This window comes from Castor canadensis, chromosome 4, assembly GCF_047511655.1.
Source record: "Castor canadensis chromosome 4, mCasCan1.hap1v2, whole genome shotgun sequence".
NCBI lineage: Eukaryota > Metazoa > Chordata > Mammalia > Rodentia > Castoridae > Castor > Castor canadensis.
In genome coordinates this window covers 14,675,372-14,700,543 of record NC_133389.1, presented here as the reverse complement: position 1 = coordinate 14,700,543, position 25,172 = coordinate 14,675,372, and the positions used below count along the sequence as shown (strand labels likewise).

The 25,172-nt window shown below is 39.2% G+C and overlaps 1 protein-coding gene across 1 annotated transcript; it reads left to right on the top strand.

Annotated features, from left to right (window-relative positions):
• Window positions 1–16: 16 nt before the first annotated feature.
• On the top strand, window positions 17–23,756 carry Serpinb5 (serpin family B member 5). Its single transcript, XM_020175303.2, has 7 exons — window positions 17–149; window positions 6,168–6,341; window positions 8,681–8,818; window positions 11,135–11,252; window positions 14,045–14,187; window positions 18,628–18,795; window positions 22,051–23,756. The coding sequence occupies exons 2-7, from the start codon at window positions 6,174–6,176 to the stop codon at window positions 22,441–22,443; spliced, it is 1,128 nt and encodes a 375-aa protein (XP_020030892.2). The 5' UTR covers window positions 17–149; window positions 6,168–6,173; the 3' UTR covers window positions 22,444–23,756.
• The last annotated feature ends 1,416 nt before the right edge of the window (window positions 23,757–25,172 follow it).

Genomic DNA, 25,172 nt, shown 5'->3' with positions numbered 1-25,172 from the left:
GCGCAGTGGGCGTGGCCAGGCGGGAGGGGCGGGCGCGGCTCAGGTGAGCGGCTGCTCCTCCATCCAGACGGCTGTGCTTCCACCGCCAGGTCTCTGAGCAACTCGCTTGCCTTTTACTTGCTCGTTTTCCTGGATAACTGCAACTCCAGGTAAGCAAAATGGGTTCTTGGGGTTGGTGGCTTCCCTTTTTAGCACCATTCATAAAATAGTTAGTGGAACTGCCTCCAGCTGGTGGACGAAGTGGACACTGAGGTTTTTATTTCCTTCAAGGGTAGCAGTCCCCTTCAGTACTGCTGCACTATCTCCCAGTTACAGCTCCCAGGCCTTTGGCCTGGGAGTGCCAGGTAGAGTCTCAAATCAAGTAATTACACACGGTAAGAATAAGAAGAAATAACCAGGCTAGGTTTTGGGGGCGGTAGGGCACAGCAGTGGTTCACAGAGGACATTTTCAGCCCTATCTTGGAGTTTTGCAATGCTAGTGCCAGAAAGGGAGTGGTACTCAAAACTGGAGAAAGTGAGAAGCATGTGTCTGCCTTACCTTCCTGGTTTATGGGCCCCTCTACTTTCTGGCGTTTTTAAGTATCAGATCAGTGTTCACTTATTGTCGTTTAGGCAGCAAGTGTTCTCTCTCCCTCCTCTTGGATTTCAGCGCACTTTTAAAACAAGTTGCACGTTTTAAGTGTGAATTCTTGGAACTTTGATTTGGGCTGGCTCATAGTTTCTTCCTTATGTGGTCTACTTTTTTTTTTATTTTATTTTATGGCTTCATTTAAACGTAACATACTAAAAATCCATTTGACATGCTAGACTGTTCCACACATCTGTAATTGAACTCTCAGAAGTGGGAGACCTTGACCTATTTTTTGCACAGCCATAGATGAGTCTCCCAGAGGTGAAGTGGGACCCGAAGTCACATGGATTGTAAGTGGCATCAATGAAATAGAATGAGGCCATGGGATTTTCAATAAAATTAGGTGGGTTCCAACCCTCAGTCATTGTCGGTAAGTGCAAGTGTTTGATGGGTTCTTTGATGGGTGGAGAGGCTGAAGCCCGACTGAGCAAATGAGTCAGTAGCTTTGTATCTCTCTTCCCAATGTCTTGGACTTGAACTGTGCCACTTCAGTCTCTTTCTTGTGCACAGACTTCAGGGCATGCAGTCTCAGCAACTTGGGCCATTTGGTGTGGCCCAATCTGGCGGCAGTGGGTTAGGTCAGTGGTCAAAGTTAGGCTTGTAAGGAACTGGGAGCAGCTGTGATGTTCCAGAACATCTGAACAGAGCAGAAGCTCCTCCTTCATCAGAAATTAAAGCAATTAACCTCATTACTAATGGCTGGCTGAATTGCACTTTCCTGGCATCAAAGCACTTTCCATGGACATTTACTCAATCATTTCATTTAATTCTCATTTTCTTTTACACAACAGGAGTGCTATGAAAAATCTCAAATTTTCCAAATCTGGCACAGAGTTTTCTTCTCTTAGAATTGTAAAGTGTATCACAGAAGTTGTGTTTTTAGGCATTCCATTAAAGGTATTGTAATAAGCAAGGTTCCTCAAGGTATTTTTGCCTAGGGATAGACAAAAAAGATCATGTCTCTTCATCTGTAAAATGAGGCAGGTTAGGCTAAAGGTTATCCACAATACCCTGACTCAGGGAAAAGTTAGTTTTAAGGAATGAAGAAATTATTCACATAGTTATGTATCTCTCTCTGTGTGTATGTGTTCAAGTGCCTATGTAGAGAAGAGAATGGTAGATGGTCTGTAAATAGGATGGACGTATGTTGTTTAAATATGAACGTGTTTGAGAGTGAAAGCGTTTCCCATGTCTGGACAATAGACATTAAGCAGGACTGTCACAGTCTAAGTGGGACATATAGTCACCTTATCCACAGAACTTTTATCTCACCCAAATGCTCCAAAGACAAAAAGTTTGAAGATTATTTGCATTACGAACTTAGAAAATGTTCATGGAAGGAATGGTGACAAGCTGTTAAGTCCAGAGAAGTGAGCGCCTCTCCCTCATTCTAGTACATATTGTCCCTCCATTGATTTGGGGTCACTTGCAGTCTCTGAATTATAGAAGTTTTCTCTGGCCACATTTCTGTATGACTCAGTCCTACTTATCCTTTAGGACTTACCTTTAGTTGTTTTACTTAGATGTAACTGTCTCTGAGGAGGTATTACTAAGATTTGCAGTGTAGGTTAGGTTGTTGCTAAGGATTGCCATGGTAACATGTGCAAACTATCGAAATACTCATCACCTTTGTCGTGCCACCAGTTGATAGTTTCATTGAGAAAGGAGCCATTGGGTTCACCTTTGGTTTCTTAATGCCCACTTCAGGGCCTGACATGAGTTGGATATGCAAACCTTATTAGCATTATAACATTAAGAGTTTGCAACATCAGTAGCAGAAAGAGAACTAGAGCTCCTTCAAGTTGGAAAATCACAGGGAAAAAGCTCAGCGCTGATTAAAAATGAAAACAAAAATAAAACCAAAAACTCCATGCAGGATATTTTGGTATCTTTAAAGGGGGTCATTCAGGTCACATAGGAGTTTTGGAACATGGGAAACTTCTGAGAGAACAAATACCAGTAGAGACACAATTACCAAAGAAGAAGGTGGTGAGGTGTTGTGGGAGCTAGAAGAAATGAATCCAAGTCTGGTTTTGCCACTCTCATTCCTGCGTGGGTGACTTGGGAGAATCACTTATCTTCATTCATTTCACTCGTTTGCAAAATGAAGAGGCGGGGACAGGCTAGATCCCACTGCAAGATCTTGTCTTACTTTAAAGGTTTATGATTTTACAACACCTTTGCAAAAAATCATGAAAAAGAAACCATTTTAATAAGTTCTTTAAAACTGTATTCATATTACTGTTCAAATTTCATCTCAGTTTTCTCTGGTTAAAGTGAAAGCTCCTTTTAAACTTTTAAGTGATTTTGAATGGTGCAGTGTTTTCTGTGTTGGAGTTATAAACAGAATTATCTTTGTTGAAAATTGTTATAGGGTTTTCATGAAAATGAAAGAAGGTAACTTTGTACCAAGGCGATAATAAAAAGGAAAAGATTGTAGTCATTTTAGCTTGTTGAATACAAGTCATTACATGTGTAAGCTTACTGTATTGGAATTGCTAATCTCTGATGTTGTAGCTATAATTTTTATAACATTTGCTCATGTAAAAGTGTCTATGCAGGAACTTGACAATTTCCTCTGGGTGTGTATTGTTCACATTGCTGAGATTTATTTAAATGCTTTGATTGTCTTGCAATACAATGAGGCACCATTGGCTCTGGCCAAAGTCATTGCTTGAGTTACCTCAGAGCAGACCAGCTTCACAGTGTTTGTGGGTCAATTGGGAGTAATCACTGAGCATCCAATGAGATTTACCGTGTAATTTGGTAATTTCTGATGAGATCTATCATAAAATATCTGATGATGTCTTAATTTGGGATTGTTTGTCACTATGACATTCTCCACGTACAGACTTTTTCTGATAGTTTTGGCCAGTGTCAAACAATGGTGCTGTAGCAGGGACCTCTGGTATTAGGGTTGCCTGTCTTTCCCCACTGCCAAAAAGAATTTTCTGAGACAAGGGCCATTCAGCACAGATGGAAAGGCAGATGGGTTTGAAATCATGTACTGAAGATCACCATGCAAAGGAAGGGGCTCACTGGAAGGGAGGGGCTTGCTGGTGGGAAAGCTTCCCAGGTGTCAGGTGTGCAGTGGTTTACTTTCTCCAACAGGGACCTGGATCTAAGCCTTGCATTGCCACACAGCACCAGTGTATTGTGTAATTAGCTGCCTTAAAAGCTAAATGACTCTGTACTCATGGAGTTATTTAGGCTAAATGTAACTCAAAATAATATACTGAATGGATGGTAAAATATTTCCTTACTCTTTGATACACTTCCTGGATCCATTTCTAGGTATTTACAGGCAAATTTTCTTAGCAGATTAATCTACGATCTTAAACACAGCTTTTCTACACAAAGGAAATCACTAAAAGTACTTTTTTAATTGACTATACAGAAGTCGTTCCAATTTCTCTTCTTGGGAGGAGGTAAATATATGTTAGAGAGAAATTATTGTGCTTGGGAAAAGTACAGTTTGTATATTTTCATATTATTATCAGTGTGATTGGGCCTCAAGGTGTGGAAATCGAAAACTTTGAAGGGCTCTGGGTTTAGGTTTGTCTGTTTGGAGCAGAAATAGCTCACTACTCCATGTTCATGTTGAGGTTCAGATGTAAATAACTCAGCATTATCAATGCTCAATTTGCTCTTGAAGTAAGCCAGACCTGGCATTCTGAAAGTCTGTTACACACATTCCGCCAATCTTCCATGAAGACTTTCTTTAATGAATATAATTGTGCTTTGTTCAAATTCACTCCCTCTATTGCTCTTTCTTTTCCTCCTCCCTTTTAACCAATTTTAGCAGGTTAACCAATTTTAATAGGTTTCATTATTTTTTACTCTATTTTATTTCTTTTTCTGATGGTATTGATGTTTGAACTCAAGGCCTTGTGCTCACTAAGCAAGTGATCCACTTGAGCCATGTCTCCAGCCCTTTTTGTTTTAGTTATTTTTTGGGTAAGGTCTGGATCTTTGTCCAGGGCTCACCTCTGTTTGACACGATCCTCTTACCTATTCATTTCACATGGCTGGGGCCACAGACTTGTGTGCCATACCCAGCTTATTGCCTAGATGGGGTCTCGCTAACTTTTTGCTCAGACTGACCTCAAATTTTGGTCCTCTTGATCTGTACCTTCCGAGTAGCTGGGATTACAGCTGTGAACCACTGTGCCAGGCTCATTATTCTATTTCCATACAAACATATATAAAGTGTGAAGAGTTTCTTTCAACTTACCAGTGATGGCACACTGGTGAAACACTCCCCGGGCTTTTTTTTTTTTTTTTTGTCACATCTTGGTTTGCACCAAACGTGAATCAGCTTCCATGGGGGTGTGATGTCATCCTTGGCCACAAACTTAACCCAAAAGGAGAAAGAATAAGGCTGTGGACTTTAAAGAAAAGTTCAGTGCTCACCACAGCTTTAAAGTACCTTATGATAGATTGGTATGTACATACTGGTCCCAGTGCACCTGCTGTACTTGTCAGGGACATAAAGAGAAACAGGAAGTTAGTGGGAGGACCAGTGAGCATGGACAGGGGTCAAGAAACCTTTTTCTTTCTTCTTTATTTTTTGGTAGTAAACTTGCTTTTTTAGATTCTGAGATACATTTTTGAGTCCATCCTGCACATAAGCCATATGTCCCATAAAGAGAGAAGGCCAAAGAAACTTTGGAAGACCAGAGGTCCACTACTTGATCTTACTCTATACCTTTGCATCTAGAATTTCTGTCTTGTTTAAGGTGCAAATGAGAAGGACAATCCTGCTCATGCATTCGGCTCTAACATATTCCTGGGGTCTGGCTAAGGGAGCCCCTCTGTCTTCAGTAGTGAAACTACATGCGTTCATGTTCTGCTCAAAGACATTTACTGTCATATCTGCCCTCTGCATCTGGGTGAATGCATATCATCTTCTCTCTTTGTGTGTCTGTCTCTGTGTTTTTTCTTCTCTTATAAGGACACCAGTCACCTTGGATTAGAGCCACCTAACTCAGTATGACCTCATCTTAACTAATTAAAGCTGCACAGACCCTATTTCCAAATAAGGTCACATTTATAGGTATGAGGGATTAGGAGTTCGGCCTGTCTCTTTGGAGGACACAATTCAACTTATAACATCCAGTAAATATTAAATTGAACCGCACAAAACCTATCTAATTTGACTGTTCATGAGCTATCAAAATGTCAGTTTTTGCATCATTTCGCCAAAATCCTTATTGAAACAGTTTGTGGTAAATAAAGGCAGATGATTTTGATTGAAGTTGTCAGCTGCTCTGACCACTTGCTGAGAGAGAGGTGTCAAGGATAGGCTCCTGACCTTGGTCACGATGCTGAGCAGGCCTGAATTGGAGATTCCCCGGCAGAGCAACACACACAGATGTCCTCATGTGCCTTAGGACCTTTGCGCCAAGGTTTACGCACAACTGGCTTTCGTTTCGAATTTCCTGAAGACCCCTTTCTTTCTTGCACCGGGATCGTTGCTCCGCGCCGTCTTGCTGTGTTGGGACCACGTGACCCTTTCCCTTGCCTTTCATTCCAGGACGCCATGGACGCCCTGCGATTGGCAAACTCAGCTTTTGCTGTTGATCTCTTCAAACAGCTGTGTGAAAAGGAGCCCGAGGGCAACATTCTGTTCTCTCCAATCTGCCTTTCCACCGCTCTGTCGCTTGCTCAAGTGGGAGCCAAAGGTGACACAGCAAGTGAGATTGGACAGGTAACGTATCCCTCTCCTCCTTCCTCCTTTGACTTTGAGTGGGGATTCAGTTATTGGAACCATCGCAGGGTCTATGGGAAAATGTGGACTTCATGGTCAGAATTGCGCAGCATTGAGAGCTCGGCCAATCTCTAGGACTCTTTCAGTCCATTTTCAAATGTGAAAGCTCACTTATTCGTCCTGCAGCTTATACTTAGAACAGGTACCAGGTTGCAATGGAGAACCTGAGATCTGCTGGACACTCACAGGTGTCCCATTCACCAGTGGCTTCTGGCAAGTCACCTGGCATCTTTCACCTGCCATATTGTAAGGGCAATCACGAGGTCCATCTTGATTGAAATGTTCCATTGCAAATACCCTGAGCAGATGAGTGTGAATCTATACTGTACCCCCACCCATGCTCGGACAGAGAACAAAGCAGTCGATCTTTGCACAAAACTTATTTACAGCATCACGTTTTATTTTAATGTGTACGTTCAATTGCACTCTACCCTAGAGTGTATCCATGCTTATTTTAATACAGAATAATATTTTAAATTATTACCTTCAAGTAGTGTGTATGTAAGATGAATTGCATTTATATATGTTTTGGAATATTTTCTGGGGGCTTGAGTTTTTCATTTGAGAAGCATGGACTAAGAGATGATGCCTTACTTATAAGCACACACACATGTACATAGCTATTTTAGAGTTCTTTTTATCTGTGATTCATTGTCTAGCTTTGTAAAGTTCTTAGATATTAAAATGATATGAATTTTCCTGATTGCTATGTTTTAAGTCTTTACACACTTTTGGATAGGAGCTGAATGTCCTCCTAATTCCATTCCATTATTATCTCATGGTAATTGCTATAAGTTCTGCAAAATCTGTTCCACACTTAAAAAGGGAACAACTTCTTGAGTGTCAATAGATATCCAGAAATTATGACCCACAAAATGTTGTATAAGTCAGGATGTAGAATTTACGCTTGAAATTGAGTGAGGTTTAAAGAAGAAAGTTCAGTTCTGGGAAGAGAAGGAGAATTTCCTCACCTGATCACATCTCTGAACTTTCTTACTCCACACTCCCAATCCCATCTCCCAGTCTTCATTTCTCATCTCCTATCAGAGAAGGGTAGGGAAAGAGAACTTCTGGTTCTCTATTCCTGTTCCTTAACAATCATAAAGAGGCATCTTCCCAGTACATGAAACTGGTTTCCCATAAGTTGTTACCTCAGCTGTTTAATTTTCTGATCTCCTTTACCCATCATTAGGATGAAAGTTATGTAGTGCTTGGGGAAGCCACTCTGACCCTGCAGTGTTGGAGCTTCTGACTCATTATGCAAGGTGCCAGTTCGGTGGCATGGCCTGAGGTGTGGTATCAGGGCATAGCCATTATGTGTTAGGGAGTGAGGAGAGAATCATGTTATGCTGACATCATATTTTGCAGTTCCACAAGTCAGAGGAGATGCTGGACTGTTGGTTGGAATGAAAGAAAAGTTAGGAACAAAATAAAAGTAGTTCATCCCTCCAAATGATAGCATCCTAGTTTTAAATGGCTTAGAATATAACTATAAGAATAACAGCTTGATTCCATATGATAGTTTAAGTGTTTTGAATAAAATATATGTTATTTTCACAGCAACTCAGAGAAGTGAGTATTCTCAGTCCACTTTCAGAGGGGCAAGAGAGGCTCTGGAGAGCTGGACAAAATTGCATTTCTAGTAGGTGGAGGCTGGGCTGCAAAGGGAGAGTGGTCACCCACACTGGTGGTAGCCTATCTAGGGCAGCCCACCATTGTAGCTGATGTTCATTTGGCACTTGTTAGAGCATCTAAAAAGATGAGCTTCTGGCTCTATCCTAGAATCTGATACCAGCCTAATGATCATTTCTCTTGGTGTTAAGCTCTAAATTGGATAGAAATTATAGTTCAGCTTCATTTTCCCCTAGTTTGGAAATCCTTCTGCATGAGCTTTTTGTGTCACTTTGAAGAAAAGGCAAAATCTCCCTACAGTTAATCAGGAAGGGCATCTTTATAACAGTGTTTCTCAACTGGGGATAATTTTGTCCTCCTCTTCCCTCCCTGGAAGCATCTGGCAAAGCTGGAGACATTTTTGGTTGCCACACATAGAGGGAGGAGTGCAAGGGCATCTAGAGCTAAGTGCTCTGCAACCCCCAGGACCACCCCACAACACAGAATTACTCAGCAGAAAAGGCCAGTAGTGCTGAGGCAGCAAAGCTTTGCTTTATGGGACACCTGAGCAGGGAGATGCCATGTGCCATGAGGAGGTTGAGATCACCAGACATCTACCACAACTGGAAGAGGCCATGCTTTTTGATAATTTTTTTTTCTCTTAATAGGTCCTTCATTTTGAAAATGTCAAAGATGTGCCTTTTGGATTTCAAACAGTCACCTCAGACATAAATAAACTTAGCTCCTTTTACTCTTTGAAACTAATCAAGCGACTCTACGTTGACAAATCTCTGAACCCTTCTACAGTAAGTTGTTTAAAGCAATTAGCAGAACGTAACTTTCTTTTTATCAGGAGTGGCATTTTACACTGTTAGAACTATAGCTTCTTTCAGTGAAATTCATTTCTAGAATGTGTTTTATTTAATTAATTTTTTTTGTGTACTGGTGATTGAACCCAGGGCCTTAGGTTTGCTAGGCGGGTGCTCTACCACTTAAACCATACCTCTAACTCTTTTTGCTTCAGTTATTTTTCAGATGGGGGCTCACATTTTTTTGCATGGACTGGTCTACACCGAGATCCTCCCACTTACACCTTGCTCATGGCTAAGATTACAAGCATGAGCCACTATGCCCAGCTCATTTTTGATTTGAGACTTCTTAAACTGAGAATGTAGTTGACTCAACAGCAGTCATATCTTCTAGCTCAAAGTATAGAAAAGTTTGTGGACTTCCATTTTTTTCTCTTAAACATTTATAAATCCTAACCTTCCTCCTGACTTCTGTTCTGAGAGAGTGGACACTGGAGTGGCCGACTGTAATAAATGTATCTTCATAGACAGTGAGCCTAAGACAACTCAACTTTGTCCTTAAGTTGTAGGGCAGAATGCCTGACAATGTTTTAAGCTGTCTATCTTATTTATTTATGCATACAATATGCTCCTGATGTTCCTCAAAATCAGTAAGGAAAATAAGAAGTGTGAGCTCACAGTTTGCGTCAGTTAGAAATTGACTTTGTTTTACTAGGCTGGTCAGGTGGGGATCTATACAGAGCAGCCCTAGTTATTTAAGTTCAGCCATGTCTTGAAGAATCATATAAAGAACATTGTATCCCCTTACATTTGACCCCAGGGTACAGCATGATATTTAAAAAATCCGTATTTAAGCACATAGTCAACAGAGAGACTAGCATATAGAGAGGTTTCCTCTCTACTTTAGTAATGTGGAATTGACTAAGTTCCTGTTTGTATAGTCAGAATTTCAAATTTCCCAAATCTAAAAGCTAGACTTCCAAGCTATTTTACCATGATACTGCAACCTTCTGCATTAGGTATTTATTTTTTGTGACTGATAACTTTTGAGAACATAAGTTATCAGTATTGTTGTGAGTTTATTCTTGAGGCTTGAAGACACACATACAACTGTTTTTGTTCCAACTATCATCTGGGAAATTAAGCAAAACTGAGATGTGAGTTGGAGCTGTGGATGGAAAAATTTTCAAGGCTCCCTACGTGATCTTTAAGAAGATGGTTAATGCATTTTTGTGGTTGGCAGTGAAGACAATGGAAGTTCTTTATCTTGCCTAGGCCTTTTATTGTTGTTGTTCTTAGGTGGCCATGTCACCTAAAACACCGCCTGAGCTGGCCATAACCACCTGAGACAGGTGGCTGTCTTGGTCAGTGACAACGGCCATTCCCAAGGTTGGGTTGCAATGAACTCATGCTAACGTACGTGGCTAAGGTTGCAGCTGCCCTGCGCTTAGCAGCGAAAGGACGTGACATTCAATTTATGTTTAGTTTGGTTGAACTTCCAGTCAACATTTGGCATTATTTCAACTGAAATAGAAGTTGAAAGTTTTTTTTTTTTTGGATTGCTTTTCATTGCTCTGTTGGTACAGCATCTGCAAATCTAGTAGTTAATAGTATAAATAAGTGTGGTATGAGGAGGTTCACCTGCATTCAAATCAACTGGGTGTTTGTTAAAAGGACAAATTCTTAGCCTCAGATCTATGGAACTAAGATCAGTGGGGATGCACTTTAGAGTTTGTATTTTAAACAAGCTGTAGATGATGTCATGTTTTCTACAGCACTGTGTTGCAAGCTTCTATTTGTAGAGGAAACACCTGGAAATATTGTTAAAATACACAGTCTTATTCAGTAGGCCTAGGGTAGGGCCTGAGATTTTTCATTTCTGACAAGGTTCCAGGTGATGCTGAAGCTCTTGATCCTTGTCTGTAGAATATTGATTTATTTTTAGTGAGTATGAGAGTTGTCCTCTTCTGTGCATTTTCTCTATTGTGTGATTTAAAAAATGTTTTTGATATTGAAATTCATATAATTGTATGTGTTAACATACTGTTTCTTTTTCCCCCAAAGATGATACTAAATTCATTGTTGCATTTAATAATTGACAGAGTCTTAAAATTGAAGAAATGAAACATCTAATACAAGGAAAATTCAGTGATTGCTAAATGTGGTTTTAGTTCATATAATGTAACCAGTTTTGAAAATGTACCCATGGTAATTGATGTTTAAGAAATCCTTTCGTTAGAACAGTATACCAAAGCAATAACTTCATTACAGATTTTAAGTACTTTCTGATTTTATGAACTGGATGTTTTTCAGGAGTTTATTAGCTCTACAAAAAGACCATATGCAAAAGAATTGGAAACTGTTGACTTCAAAGATAAACTGGATGAAACAAGGAGTCAGATCAACAACTCCATTAAGGATCTCACAGATGGCAAGTGTCCTTTACTCGTTCTGCTATAAATGGCTAAGTAAACACTCCTCCCTTCTCATGAATCTTCCCTCTGAACATAAAAAAATGAACATCTAGAGAATGCCTTGGATATTTTTAGTAGTCAAGCTAAATTCTTGCCCATCAAGCCATGCCAACAACTTGAATTTCTGGGCCTTTTTTATATCATTTCATTACTTGGCAGAACTCTCTGGTGCTTCAGATTAGTGTGCTTTGCTCTCTGACAAGCTGCCACATGCCCTGGTGGAGGCCCAGCTGTGTCTTTTACAAAGTATGGTTCTGAACAAATCATGGAGACAGTTTTTCAGTTTGGAAATGGAAGGATTGGTATAATTTGATAATCTTTGAAGCTGCTTCTGGCTCAAAAATGATACAAATTTACTAAGAAAAAGTCTTAGGCAAATACAAATGTGGAAAACAAAGCAAAATGAAACAAAACAAACTGTGCTGCAAGTTTGTCTTCAGTCTTGCAACTCCTAAAGCTGGTCTGCTCTCAGACAGTCCTGGGGTGTTTTGGCAGAACCTATCCAGTCCTGTCTCTGGCAGTCCTTCCCTAGGCTTCTCTTTGTGTGACCCCCTTCCTCCCCCAACTAAAATTCCTAGTGAGTTGTTTTCCTGGATAGAAAGGAATTGTAGCTAATATTATTTGGATTGCAAATCAGTGACTACTACATCTCATTTCCCAGAGATGTATTTATTGTATTTGTACAGGTAGAGAATTGTTGGGACACAGCAGATAATTACTTCCAGGGAGGTATAATTCCTGTGAGAATAAACAGTACCCAGAGTGGCTCTCTGCTTGTTTTCTGACTCATGAATGATAAGGTTCACTTCTAATGACATGGAAAAACAGGAACTTTAGTGTCATTTAGAAATTAGGTTCAAACCCATGTACTGCTACTTATCAGTATTGATATTTGGACAGGGAACCTCAATGTACTGAACTGTCAAATGGGGCATATGTTACTTAATTTAATTTTATGTGGTTGTTGTGATGATCTAATTAGATAATATATACAATAAATGGTAGCCATAGATATATATGCATGTGCACACATGTGTATATACGTGCATGCAAACTTGCACTTATGCTATTGAAATAAAGTTTCTTTGGCTTCACATGAAAGAAAAACTGATGTAAATAACGCAAGGTTGAGCACAATTTAAAAAGTTACAAGCAAAAGCAGCTTATGAGTTATGGTTTTGCTTTTAGGATTTTTAAGTCATTGTATTTTCTCTTTAAAAACCTTTCATTTTAAAATCTCCATATATTTAAGGGTTTGCTTTGTTTTTGTTTTTTGAGTCAGGGTCTCACTGCATAGATCAGACTGACCTTGAACTCATAACCCTCCTACTTTAGTTTCCTGAGTGCTAAAATTACAGGCATGTGCCACCACATCCTGCTCACTTAATTTTTTTGACTAGAGAAGGTAGGTTAGTGAAAATACTTCTCAGTTTGGAAATGGAAGCTCAGGATTTATATTGAAGCTCTGCCACCTACTGGTGTGCATTTTTCTTTGTTGTTCAAGTTTCTTCAATAATGCCTTTATAATTCAGGATACAATACATATATACATGAAATGTCATAATGAAACTCTCTGTCAGTTATCTTAAATTGTCTTTTTTTTACTCAAAAACAGAGGACAGGAATGTAAATCAGGTCCTGTTTAGGGATTGGTACCAGTGGGAGGAGGGAGGATATAAGGAAAGGGTGAAGGATAGTTGATTTGGTAGAAATATCATGTACTCATGTGTGAAAATGGAAAAATGAGCCCTGTTGAAACTATTCCAAGAATGTTGGGAGAAGGCATAAAGGAGAATGATGGAGGGGGTGAATTTAGCTATGATATATTGTAAGAACCTTTGTAAATGTCACAATGTACTCCCAGTACAACAATAATATGATAATAAAAAAATTAAAAAATAATGCCTTTATATATATGCAACATATACATATCTCATTATGAAGACAAGATAACAGAATTTGCAGGCCCTAGTGCAAAAAGTGAAAATGCAGGGCCCTTTATTAAAAATTTTATGGCAAAACAGCAGAACATTGAGCCAAGTACAGGGCCATTTCCACACAGGTTCAGGGTAGGAAGTGGGTCCTGAGTAATGATGCAAACATGATGAGGTAAGTGAAAACTCTGTGAAAATGCCAGGTGCTGTTCAAATACGAGGAGTCCTTTTTATTAAAGGATTATTACTATTGAGCGTTTTATCTGTTGAAGATTCAAGGTCTAACTAATTACAGCTGTGATTGAGCTTGTGACCATTACAGTTGACCTTGGGCAATTAGCCTGCCTGCAAAGAGTACAATTAGGGAAGAAATGGAGAGTGATAGGTGAGGGGAAGTTCTTATCTGGAGTCAGGAAGACTGCCCCTTGGTCTCTCTCAGCCTCATTTCTTCAGCTGTAAAGTGGGGATAATGATCTTTGCCCTAGAGGACCATTAAAGAAGAGAAATAATACATGTGAAATGCTGAGCAGAGGACCTCCCCTGTCCCCCATGTAAAACCAGGGGCTGTGCAGTTTTGCTGTGCAGCACCAGCTTTGAATTGAAAAGAGCTGACTTCCAATCCTAGGTCTCTTTGATAAAATCTAGTGTGGTAAGGCAGAATCAGAGAGGAGTTCTGAAATTGCTATCTGGGCTGCCAGGCCTTACTTGGCATAAGGTGAAAAATACCAGTGAATGAACATACATAGATAAATGTGTATCTGATGTAATTTGGAAGAAGAACTCTGCTATTTGTGGTTTTCTAAAATCATTTTCAGGTCAGTTTGAAAACATTTTATCTGACAACAGTGTAAATGACCAGACTAAGATCCTTGTGGTCAATGCCGCCTACTTTATTGGAAAGTGGATGAAGAAATTCCCTGAATCAGAAACAAAAGAATGCCCCTTCAGAGTCAATAAGGTAGGTGGCAACATGTCTTAAGTAAGCAGATCTTAAAAATTATAGCAATGGGGGGAGGGGACTCAGGAAAATGAGGGCATAGGGGACTCTAGCAAGATAGGAAAAGAGAAGAAAATCAGCCAACTGAACCCTGCTCTCAGAGGACCTTGGATTTTTATGAAACCTTGACCATTTAGGAACTTTGCTCCTGATTCATTAATTTCTCTATGATGTCATTTTCTTACCTGTTGATAGGGACACTTATGGCTTAAGTTTATTATTTATTTATTTGTTTGCTTATTTATTTGTTTATTTTTGTGGTGTTGGGGGTTGAACCCAGGACATCACACATACTAGGCAAGTGCTCTTCTGCTGAACTATTTCACCAGCTGGGTTTGGGTAGTTTAATCAGTAATTTAAGAGATACTTTGAGGTACCTTTTGGCGATGAAGAAAAAAAAAATATATACACTTATGTATCTGCATTATTGAGAGTCATTATAGAAAGAACTAGAAGCCCGTATTTTTGGCAGTCTTACTGATATTGTTGAGGTTAATATGTCAAAACCAACTAGTGGACATAGATCCAGTGCCTCTTGTATAAATGAAACCAAAGAACTGAGACTGTAACACTGATCCATTTCTTTACAGAATCTAGGAAAACTTAGGGATCTGCATGAGTGTGATTTGGACTCCTTTGGTGTGATGTAACTTTTATTAACTGGCACCGAAAGAGGTAAATACCTCAGTTCCAATACTTGAAGGTAGCTTATTTATCTTGTAGCCCCTATGTGTCAACTCTAGTTTTCAAGTTTTTCCCAGAACCTTGCATCAATCACATGTTTTTTTTTTTTCTGCAAATGCATTAACAATTTCTTTATACTAGAACCTAGGAGAAAAGTCCTTCCAGATACAACCTATGCCTGGGTCAGGGTCAGCTGGACTGGCTTCCATGACTCCCTAGAGTTTTTATTCATGCTCCCCACTACCTGTCCCCAAGTGTATTTGTCCTAGTAAGGTTTGTTTGCTCACCTAGATCCTCCACTAGTGCATGGGATGGACTTTACGAGGGCAGGGACCATGTCTTTTTCATCTCAGTGGCTACAGTTCATGCCACATCACTAGGTGCCCTGCAGATTTGTTACATCACTCCTCAAAGGTCAGTTTGATTAAACAGTCAATGTCAGATTAAATCTGATTTGTCTTTATTGGGCATTTTCACAGGGAGAGGACAGGAACCACTGTTATTGTTCCTTTCTGACTTAGAATATCCCAGGGGGCTAGAGGAGAGCCAGGAGGCCCTCTTTCCACTTCTTCCTGAGCTTCGCTTGGGACTGCAGTGGTCTTCTCACAGCCGACTCTTGGGACAGGAATGACTCTGATTACCTGAGTCATGTCTGAGACAGTAGGGACACACATTAGACTCTTCAGATTCTGCATTATTCACACATAGCATTGTCCTATATGTTGTCCTTCATTTGAAGCTGAAGTAGAATGTGACTTTCTCAGCTTCTACTGTTTTGCAGGAAGGAAGGAGTGTGGTCCAAGCTGCTTGTCCTGCCATAGAGGCCCCCTGTGGCTCATTTGATTGATGGTTGGCTTTCCTACCTGAGAAGGACTGGCAAAGGGTCCCTCACTATGTCTAAGTGAAATCTCAAGCACGTTGTTAAGGCTGCCCTAAATTAAAGCCCAGTACCACATCACAAAATGTTATATAGTTACTGAGTAAAACTTGGACTTGCATGTTGATCCCAAGTGATGTCTTTTGGGAAGGGGGGAAGAATATGGGCTATTCCTTTATTCTTGTTATTAAATCATAAAGTTAGGTAATATCAGATCCTGAAAACTCAGACTAACCAGAATCAATAAGGGTTTGACATGTCCCTGATCTTTCAGCAGAATTCTTTTCAGTTATGCCTGGGGCACACCTTCCTCTTGAATGCAGATGCTATTACTTTTTGAATTGCTTCTATCAACCCCTGAATTTTTTGAGTGGTATTACTAACCCTTGTTTCCTGGTCTATATCTCCTTTAAGGGCTAGACTAATGGAAGTATAATGCCTATTCTGAAAAAAATGTATATATAAATAAATAAGTAAATAAATAAATACATAAATAAATATATACATACAGGTTGAAAATCCCTTATTCTTTTTCTTGTTATTGTTGTAATGGGGATACATTGTAACATTTATAAAAGTTCTTACAATATGTAACAGTTGAATTTACCCTTATACTTAGGACCAGAAATGTTTCTGGATTTCTGATGGCTTTTAGATTTTAGAATAAATTTGCATATGTATAATAAGGGGATGGGACCCAAGTCTGAACATGAAATTAATTTATGTTTCACATACATAGTTTCAAGCTAATTTTGTACAATATTTTTAGTACACTGTATTTTGATTGCTACCTATCATATGAAATCAGGTGTGGAATTTTCCATTGTATCATCATGTTGGTGCTCAAAAACTTTCAAATTTTAGAGCATTTTGGATTTCAGATATTCAGATTAGGAATAGTCAACCTATATATATTGTTCAACAAGTATATATTATACCATATTTTCTGGGATAGTCTTTATTTAATCTTGTTTTCAGAAGTCATGCCCTGTTTCAGAGAATGGGATTATTGTGCTTATATTCAGTGCTAATAAGTGAAATTTATGGCAGCTTTTTTTGTTCCTTTATTTTTATTTTTTGTGATGCTGAAGATTGAATTTAGCACTTGTGCTAGACAAGTGTTCTATCACGGAGTCACACCCCATCTCTGATGACAAATTGTGGGGGCCACAAAGGTGCATATTTATAAATTACTAGCTGTCTAACCTGGTGGAAAGTTTTAGACAAACCTATACCTTCTTTAGAAGAAACAAGTCAAAGAATTATCAGTAACTTTAAAAAAGCAGCATGCTTTTCTATTATGTCTGTTACTGGTTAGAGTTGAAGTTGTCAATTAATCATCACCCAAGTACTCAGTAAGCAACTACTATGTGGTAGGATGTACCAGGATGGTAAGACATGATTTCTGCCTTGACTGTATCCTAGTTGAGTCGGGGAGTGGAGTTACTAACGTAAATAAATATTTCTAGCACTGTGAAAGTGTTAGGTACAAAAAGTAACATAAGATGTAGGTCTTCTTGAGAGAGGGTAAGGTTCAGCTTAGTGTTTGAAGATCCCACATGAAGGTTTTACTATCATATTATCTCTTCAGGACTTACATCAAGCTTTAAGTCTCCCCCTTAAGAAATTCAGTTAGGTGAATATCCCAAGGGAGGTGTATATATTTCAAGACAGTACAATACACTAAATTATTATCAGTCTTTTGCTTCTTAGTAAGAATTAGTTTTCCTTTAGGAAACTTGTCACTTCTGTAGCAGAGGTAGGAGATGTTAATAGGAGTAGAGAAAGGGAAGGGCCTGGGTTAGTTCCTGGAAACATGGGCCTGAGGGCTAAGACCCTTTCATGGTTCCTGTTGGACAAGATGTATGGAGAGCACGGGAGTTAGAAGAGGCTTTGAGATAAAAAAATTTTAACAAATTCTAATTTTTTGGAATCATGAAATATTTTAAGCATCAGAAAATGATATAATAAAACAAACACAATATATCTGCCAACCAGTTTTGTGAACTTAATATTTCTGCCTTACTCATTTTAGATATTTAATAAAAAGTTTAACAACAGCTGTGTTGTCTATGTATGTCCATCAACCTCCTTCCCTATCCCATTGTGCTGTTAGCTCTTCCTCCAAGCTGTAACTACTATTCAGAGTTTTCCAATTTCCTCATTTTGCTGACAAGGACACCGAGACTTGGAAAGGTAAACTGACTTGCTCAAGGTCTGTTTGTGTTACAGTTTGAACTAAAACCCAAGGTTCTTCTTTCCAATCCAAACTGTCTTTGCTCATATTAGAGCACGTGGCAATATAGGCAAGAGGGGATTCAAACCAAAGGAAAACAGAGAGGATACACCAAGTATGGTTTTTTTTCTGCTTTATGCTAAGATGTTTTGATTAGGTATCTTTTCCCAGGGGCATTATTTATACAGCTATATGGGTTTGCACTAGGATTTACCTTCAAATCAGTTCCACCAGGAATAAAGATCTTATAGTTACGGTTGTAAAGTTTCACAGATAGTCATACTGACTTAATGATTCATATATGAAAGTATAGCAATATATATAGTTCCCATAATGTATGATACATGGAATTATAAAGGATGTCAAACTCTTCACAAGACAGTCTCTGATGATTTGGGCTTAGTATGGTGTTGGTCCCAAATGATGAATGATCTAAAACCAGAAGAGCAAATTTGTGTATATACGTATCTCTATATTTGTGTATGTATAGACACAATGTATGTCTATACATACACAGATGTATGTGTGTATATATGTGTGTGTATATATTTATTCCTGTGTAAACTGTGAAAATTAGGCCATCCAAATTTTTCTCCTTTGACAGACAGACACCAAACCAGTGCAAATGATGAATGTGGAGGCCATGTTCTGTACGGGCAACATGGATGATATCAACTCTAAGATCATCGAGCTTCCTTTCCAGAATAAGCATCTCAGCATGCTTATCCTGCTGCCCAAGGACGTGGAGGATGAGTCCACAGGCCTGGAGAAGGTGAGGAGGCTGGCAGGCACTCAACATGGAGGAACCCCAGCCATGGCAGAGAGGCGTGTGCACTACGGGGATGTGAGAAGTGGGTGGCAGCCCTACCTTACACACCCAGGCTCAGTCATTTCCAAGGGTTTTAGGGACCTCTCTGGGGCCTTTCCTCTTTAATATAAAACACTGTCAACATTTATTTGGTACTCACAATGTGCCAGGAGTGTGGTACTAAATTTAAATTTAGTGTGGTACTAAATCCCCATACCATTATCTAATTTAATTCTCACACAGTCTCATGACTTAGAAACTGTCCCCATACTCTTGTTTATCAGTGAGAGAACCGAGGCAAAGAGCCGTGGGTAATATAACCCATCAGTGACATATAGACTCAGGATTTGAACCAAGGAAGTTGGAGCCATGTTCTCACTTCTAGGCTAGGGTCTTCCCTCATCTCAGCAGGAGGGCCACTATCTTGAAAATAAAAGCTCTTTATTTTGTTAATTAATAAACTGTTTTTAAAAGCAGTTTTAGATTGACAGAGAAGTGAGCAATAAATGCAGAGGGTTCCCATGTACTCTCCTTCTCCTTCCAGTTCTATAGTTTCTCCTGCAGTAGCGCCTTGCATTAGTGTGGTTCATGTGTTATAACTGATGGGCCAGTATCGATACAATTATTAACTAAGGTTCACAGCTTACCATAGGGTTTACTCTGTGTATGGGTTTTGAAAAGTTTGATTAATACATACACACACACGTGATTTTATTATGCATGGGATTTTTTATATCACAATTTTCTATTGTACAGGTCATTATTTTACAACATGAAATGTATATTTAAATGTTACATATAGCATATATTTTCAATTATACAGGTTATTATGGGTGCAAGGTTTAATAAAAGTACAAGTTTTATCTGTTTGTGATTGAGTTTTAGCTGCCCCTCTGCTCTACCAGTCTCTGCCCTCAGGGCTCCCCTCCCTGGCTTCCCCATAGCCCTGCTCCACCTGGGCCTCAGCCCTTGCTCAGGAAAGAAGAGGCTTTTGAAGATCAAGGATCTGTGCTTTATTTCCAGTCAAGTGTTAATTGCTCCTTGGCTTTTCAGTGGATAGTTTAAGTCTAACTCAGTCCCTGTCTTATCCATTACTTCAGTTATCATTGTGTTGTATCCACTGCAACATAATGCTTGTCCTCATTTATTTTTTTATTTACTGCACTCTTTCTTATTGTATTTCCTGTGTTAATCTTTCAGCTATTATTCAGTTGTCATGGATTTTTGCCTTAGTTACCTTCATAAAAGTGTCAATTGTTTTTTCTTCAATATAGACCTAAAGAAAATGATCTTTGGAGTCTCAGAAAGGAACATTTAAGAATACATATTTTATCAGCATGTTATGGGAGTGCCATGAACTGGGTGACTTAAACAAAGACACTTGTTTTCTCATGGTTCCAGAGGCTACACATCCAAGCTTAAAGTGTCAGCAGGCTTGGTTGTTTCTGGGAAGTGTGAGGGAGAGTCTGCCTCCTTGCTCTTGGTTTGCCGTCAGTCTTGGCATTCCTTGCCTTATACCCTTCCTGCTTGATTTCTGTCTTCATCTTCACATGGCCTTTTCCATTTGTGTGTCTGTCTCTCTGTCCAAATTCCCTCTTTTTATGAGAATACCAGTTGTGTTGGATTAGGGACCACCCTAATGCCCTCATCTTAACTAATTACACCTGCAATTTACTCTTTGTCCAAATAATGTCGTATTTCAACATGTGAACTGGGTGACATGGTTCAGTCCTTACCACGTCCTGTGATTTCTTTGAGTTTTAGGTGGATTGTCTCCTCTTGCTTCACTCTTAGGTGGTAAATGGGCAAGAGAATATACCTGGTGGTCCCCAAATTCTAATTACTGATGACAATCTTTGGTTCTAGTAATTTGTTCTAAGTTAGAAAATATTCACTGAAAAGTAATTATAGTGGGCGGTAAAGGGGCAAGGGAGAGTAATGGAAGGGGTTGGATGGACCAAAGTAAAGTGTAACCACAGTGGGCGTCCATTGAGATGCCCCTTGAACATCAACTTAATTATTAATAACGAAAACCAGGATTGTAAAATAGGTACAGTGTGTGTGTGTGTGGGGGGGGTACTGATGGGAGGGGGGAGGGTGAAAGGAGATTAAGGTGATGGTATATGGTAGATGGACTTCATATATCTGTATGAAACAGAACGAAGAAACCTCTTGCAATTGCTTTGAGGGGTGGAGGGGGTTGAGGGGGAGAGATGGTGGGGCGATGTAAACTTATAAGTTTAACTGGAATTGTCACTATGAATCCCCCCTGTATAATGAATATATCCTAATAAAAATTTATTAAAACAGAAAAGTAATTATAATAGATTAGTAAGAGAATATATATATAGCTCATTTACCCCATTTTTAAACACACAGGGAGAAGGGGGGGAGAAATGACCCAAACACTGTATGCACATATGAATAAAAGATATAAACACACATACACACACACACACACAACAGCATGTGACCTTGTTGTCTTGCTGTATCCCTGATTTTTACAGTTGTCACTGAGTGATCTTAGCGTGATATTGCTCCATGATAGTGGCAGTCAGGGTATTATTCTCAGTGGCACTTGTGTTTCTCTTTCAATCCGTGAGGAGCAACTTAAGATTTGCTCCATGAAGAATTTTTTGACCAAGCATTTTGTACTTCACTGTGTATCTCTCATTTTTAAACCAGCTGAAATGGTTGTGTTCGCCACCTATGATCTTAAAGAACGACTCAGAGACAGTGCAAGTTCCTATTTTTTAAGAAGAGGAATAACTTTACCTTTAATTTGAATGATTAAAATTGATGCCATGCCAAATATTTGAATGTTCTGGATTTCCTTGTAGACAAATTAAATTAGCATTCAGGAAATACGTATAAACACCTTTCTAATTTTATATTTGTTTCACTATTGTATAGGTAACCTTATAATCCATGCATCTGTTTCTGTAAAGCTGCTCTATACTTAAGGAAGTAAAAAACATGTCCTCAAATTTCAGTATAAAAGGCAGGAAATTCTACAACAAATTTCTCTTGTAGGGCTGGAAGATGGAGAATACTGCTGGGTGGCTGGTACATCCTGTAAGACAAAGTAGTCATGTACCATCTCAAGGGTTCATTTGGACTACTTCAGAACTCACAGTAACACTTTATGCTTTTAATCAAGCAAGATCTTTAACAGTTTAAAGTAAATAAAACTATTTCCCTTTTCTTTTTGTCCTTCAGATTGAAAAGCAACTCAACTCAGAGACGCTATTGCAGTGGACCAATCCCAGCACCATGGCCAATGCCAAAGTCAAACTTTCTCTTCCAAAGTTTAAGGTGGAAAAGTTGATTGATCCCAAGGCTAGTTTGGAAAACCTAGGGCTGAAAAATACTTTTAATGAAAATACATCTGATTTCTCTGGAATGTCAGAGACCAAGGGAGTGGCTCTATCAAATGTAATTCACAGAGTGTGCCTAGAAATAACTGAGGATGGTGGGGAGTCCATAGAGGTACCAGGATCTCGGATCCTGCAACACAAGGATGAGTTCAATGCTGACCACCCTTTTATTTATATCATCAGGCACAACAAAACTCGGAACATCATCTTCTTTGGCAAATTCTGTTCTCCTTAAGTGCCAGATAAGCCCATCTGACTTATCTGTGGAGGCAGATTTCTATACATCCTGCATCCAGAGAATCACTTTCTAAATATAATAAATTGTTAATGTTGCTGGATCCAGAAGTGGCCAGTATTTGTCATATGTAGCCTTTATATTAATGGACTTTCTTTTCCTAGTCTTTCTTTCATTTCCTTTTTTTTCATTGTAAAAGAAAATGGCATGCTTTTATTCAAAGAATCATCTTAATGGAAAAATAATTCTTCCTTACTTGTCAAACTCTCTGTGGTTATTACCACAAGTATAGTCTTCCACACCAAAAATTCTTTTAAGGAAAATTTAGAGGATCTTATTTCCAGAACTTTGCTGTTCTTCACTGGGATATAGAATGTTCTAGACATTCTCACTTCCTGAAAGTCTAATGAAACCGTGGAACATGGGACCCACAAAGCTACTCTTGTCTGATGCAACCTGGGTATTTACTGACTTTTCTGTAGGTCCAAAAGTCCTTGTGCTAAAACCTGTGAGACATTTTTTTTTTAAACTCTTAATTTTGGGGATTTTAGAAAGATAATATTTTGCATACAGTATGGAGCTCCACTGATTGGCACCTATAAGTCAACAACTTAATATTTCTGCAACAAATTATGATTTATTCCTATAAAATGGATAAATAAAGACTATAGCCTATAAGTAGTCACATTTTGCTAACAAATGAGTGTGCCATTATGAAAACACTTTGCAGAACTTTTTAGATTGAGGGATGTTAGATAAGGAATTATAGACCTCTACTAGCTGCAGTGTAAGATGGCAGGGAAGCTTGGCTTGGTAATAATTGACTTTCATTTTTGATAGACATCCCTCCTGGTAATTTGGTGGGTGTTGGACTGGTGGCAGGGACTTCTAGCTGACTCACAAGGTTTTGAATGTCTGATATCAGGGACTCTCACGGTAGCCAATAAGAGAATTTTATGAGTGTTGAAGGAACTTGTGTCTGTCTAATGTGACAGTTGGAAAAGGAAATGAACCTAAAACCCTTAAAAAATATAAGTAAAGCTATAAAGTGCTTATGGTGCCTCAACACATATATTTTACAGTCTATGGGTATCATTATTTTAGACAGTGAGTGTGTAACTTAGTAGTAAGTGGTAAAGTGGTTCTGATAAGCTATCTATGTGGCAGGCTCATGTATTGATTCACTGCAGGTTTTGTGACATTCCTCCCCACATCCCTTCCTTGCTGTTCATTGTAAATAGGTTCTTCTTGGTCTGAAGGTTCAGTGTTGAATTTCTTCTATACTAATGATAATAAAATATTATTGAAGTACATGTTGTGTTCTTTTAAAATTTAAGTTAGAGTTGCTATTTTGAAATATAACCAAGTTATTCATTTACCAAAAGCATCCTTACATGTACATGCATTTTATGGATTGATGTGGACTAAAAAGGAATGAGAAGAATTCCTGGTCTTTTCCCTGTGTCCTCTTCCTTCCTGAATGTTGGGTTTTTGCACTCCATTCATCCTGGGGAAGAAAGAGCCAAGGCAGTGCCAGAAGATTCCTCATTTAGAAGTCACATGAAATCAGAGCTGCAGGAGGACATGTAGCTCTTCCCCATCCCTTTTCCCATTGGGCCTGTCCTCAAAATGAAATTTTATTAAATTGTATAAGCTCATGATATTTTCTTTTCTTATGAAGGGCATTTATCTCAATACATGTTCATTTGCTTTAAATTATATATGATGCCCCTTGAATAGTCAACAGCCCTGTTCTGTCCTTGCCGTATGCTTGAAATGAAGGTGTCTCTTTTTGCAATAAATGTTGAGTTAAAAGCTGAGAGACACTCCCCCATTCAAAAAGAAAAGAGCATTTCTCTAGGATTGCTGGGAATGGCCCAAACCAGTTTTTGCCATTCTTGGATCATTATCTCCCTTTCCAGGATATAACATAAAAATACAGAATCATTGTGAAAAACTTACTGATTATTTAGCAGAAGGGAGAGAGAAGTCATAAGTCAAGTGCTCAGGATATTTCAAGTGTCTCCTGGAATTTGGAAAACGCAGACATTTTTGATCAACTCTTGCCTGGGATTGTCTACTCTGGTGGTTTCCAGTCAGGGAGAAATTCTGCCCTCTAAGGGACATTTTTGTTGTCACTGCTGAGACTCTCATGGGTAGAGATCAGGGATACTGCTAAACAGCTCCAATGCTGGAACTAGTCCCCTCAGCCCTGTTAGCCAGCTGACAATGTCAACAGTGCTGAAAGGGAAAGAGCTGGCGCTCTGGCCGAAACAGATGCAGTCAGGAGGGTCCCTGAGGTACAGCAAGGAGAGAAGGCTGGAGGTGGAGTGGAGGAGGCTGGACATCTGCTTGCTGTGGGGTCTCTAGAGAACCCAGGAGAACACCAGCAGGAAGAGTTAGCCCAATAGCTAGCCTCTCATGCCCAATAGCAGGTTATGTGGGTGGCACCAGTCAAGCAAGCTCTCTCTACTCCTTCCTTCCTTTGCTGCCCTTACCCCACGGTATGTGGAAGGTGAGCAGAGGGTGTGTGTAGGATGGTGAGGGAGCCCACACCTCCCCTGACATCCCTGCGGGTTAGACAGTCTGAGTCACACCAACTGTGATGAACAGAGAAGCTTTAAATTAGAGGAGACTGAACTCTGATTTAGATTTCTGAACTTGTTTATTTCTGAAAAGATCCATTGATATATGAAAGTAGCTGCAGACGCTTTAGCCTGGGGGATTTT

Bases quoted from the DNA above. Each gene is read 5' to 3' on its own strand.
- Serpinb5 (XM_020175303.2), top strand. From the start codon at position 6,174: ATGGACGCCCTGCGATTGGCAAACTCAGCTTTTGCTGTTGATCTCTTC. The intron at 11,253-14,044 runs GCAAGTGTCCTT...AATCATTTTCAG, and splicing joins CATTAAGGATCTCACAGATG to GTCAGTTTGAAAACATTTTA. The intron at 18,796-22,050 runs GTGAGGAGGCTG...TTTGTCCTTCAG, and splicing joins AGTCCACAGGCCTGGAGAAG to ATTGAAAAGCAACTCAACTC.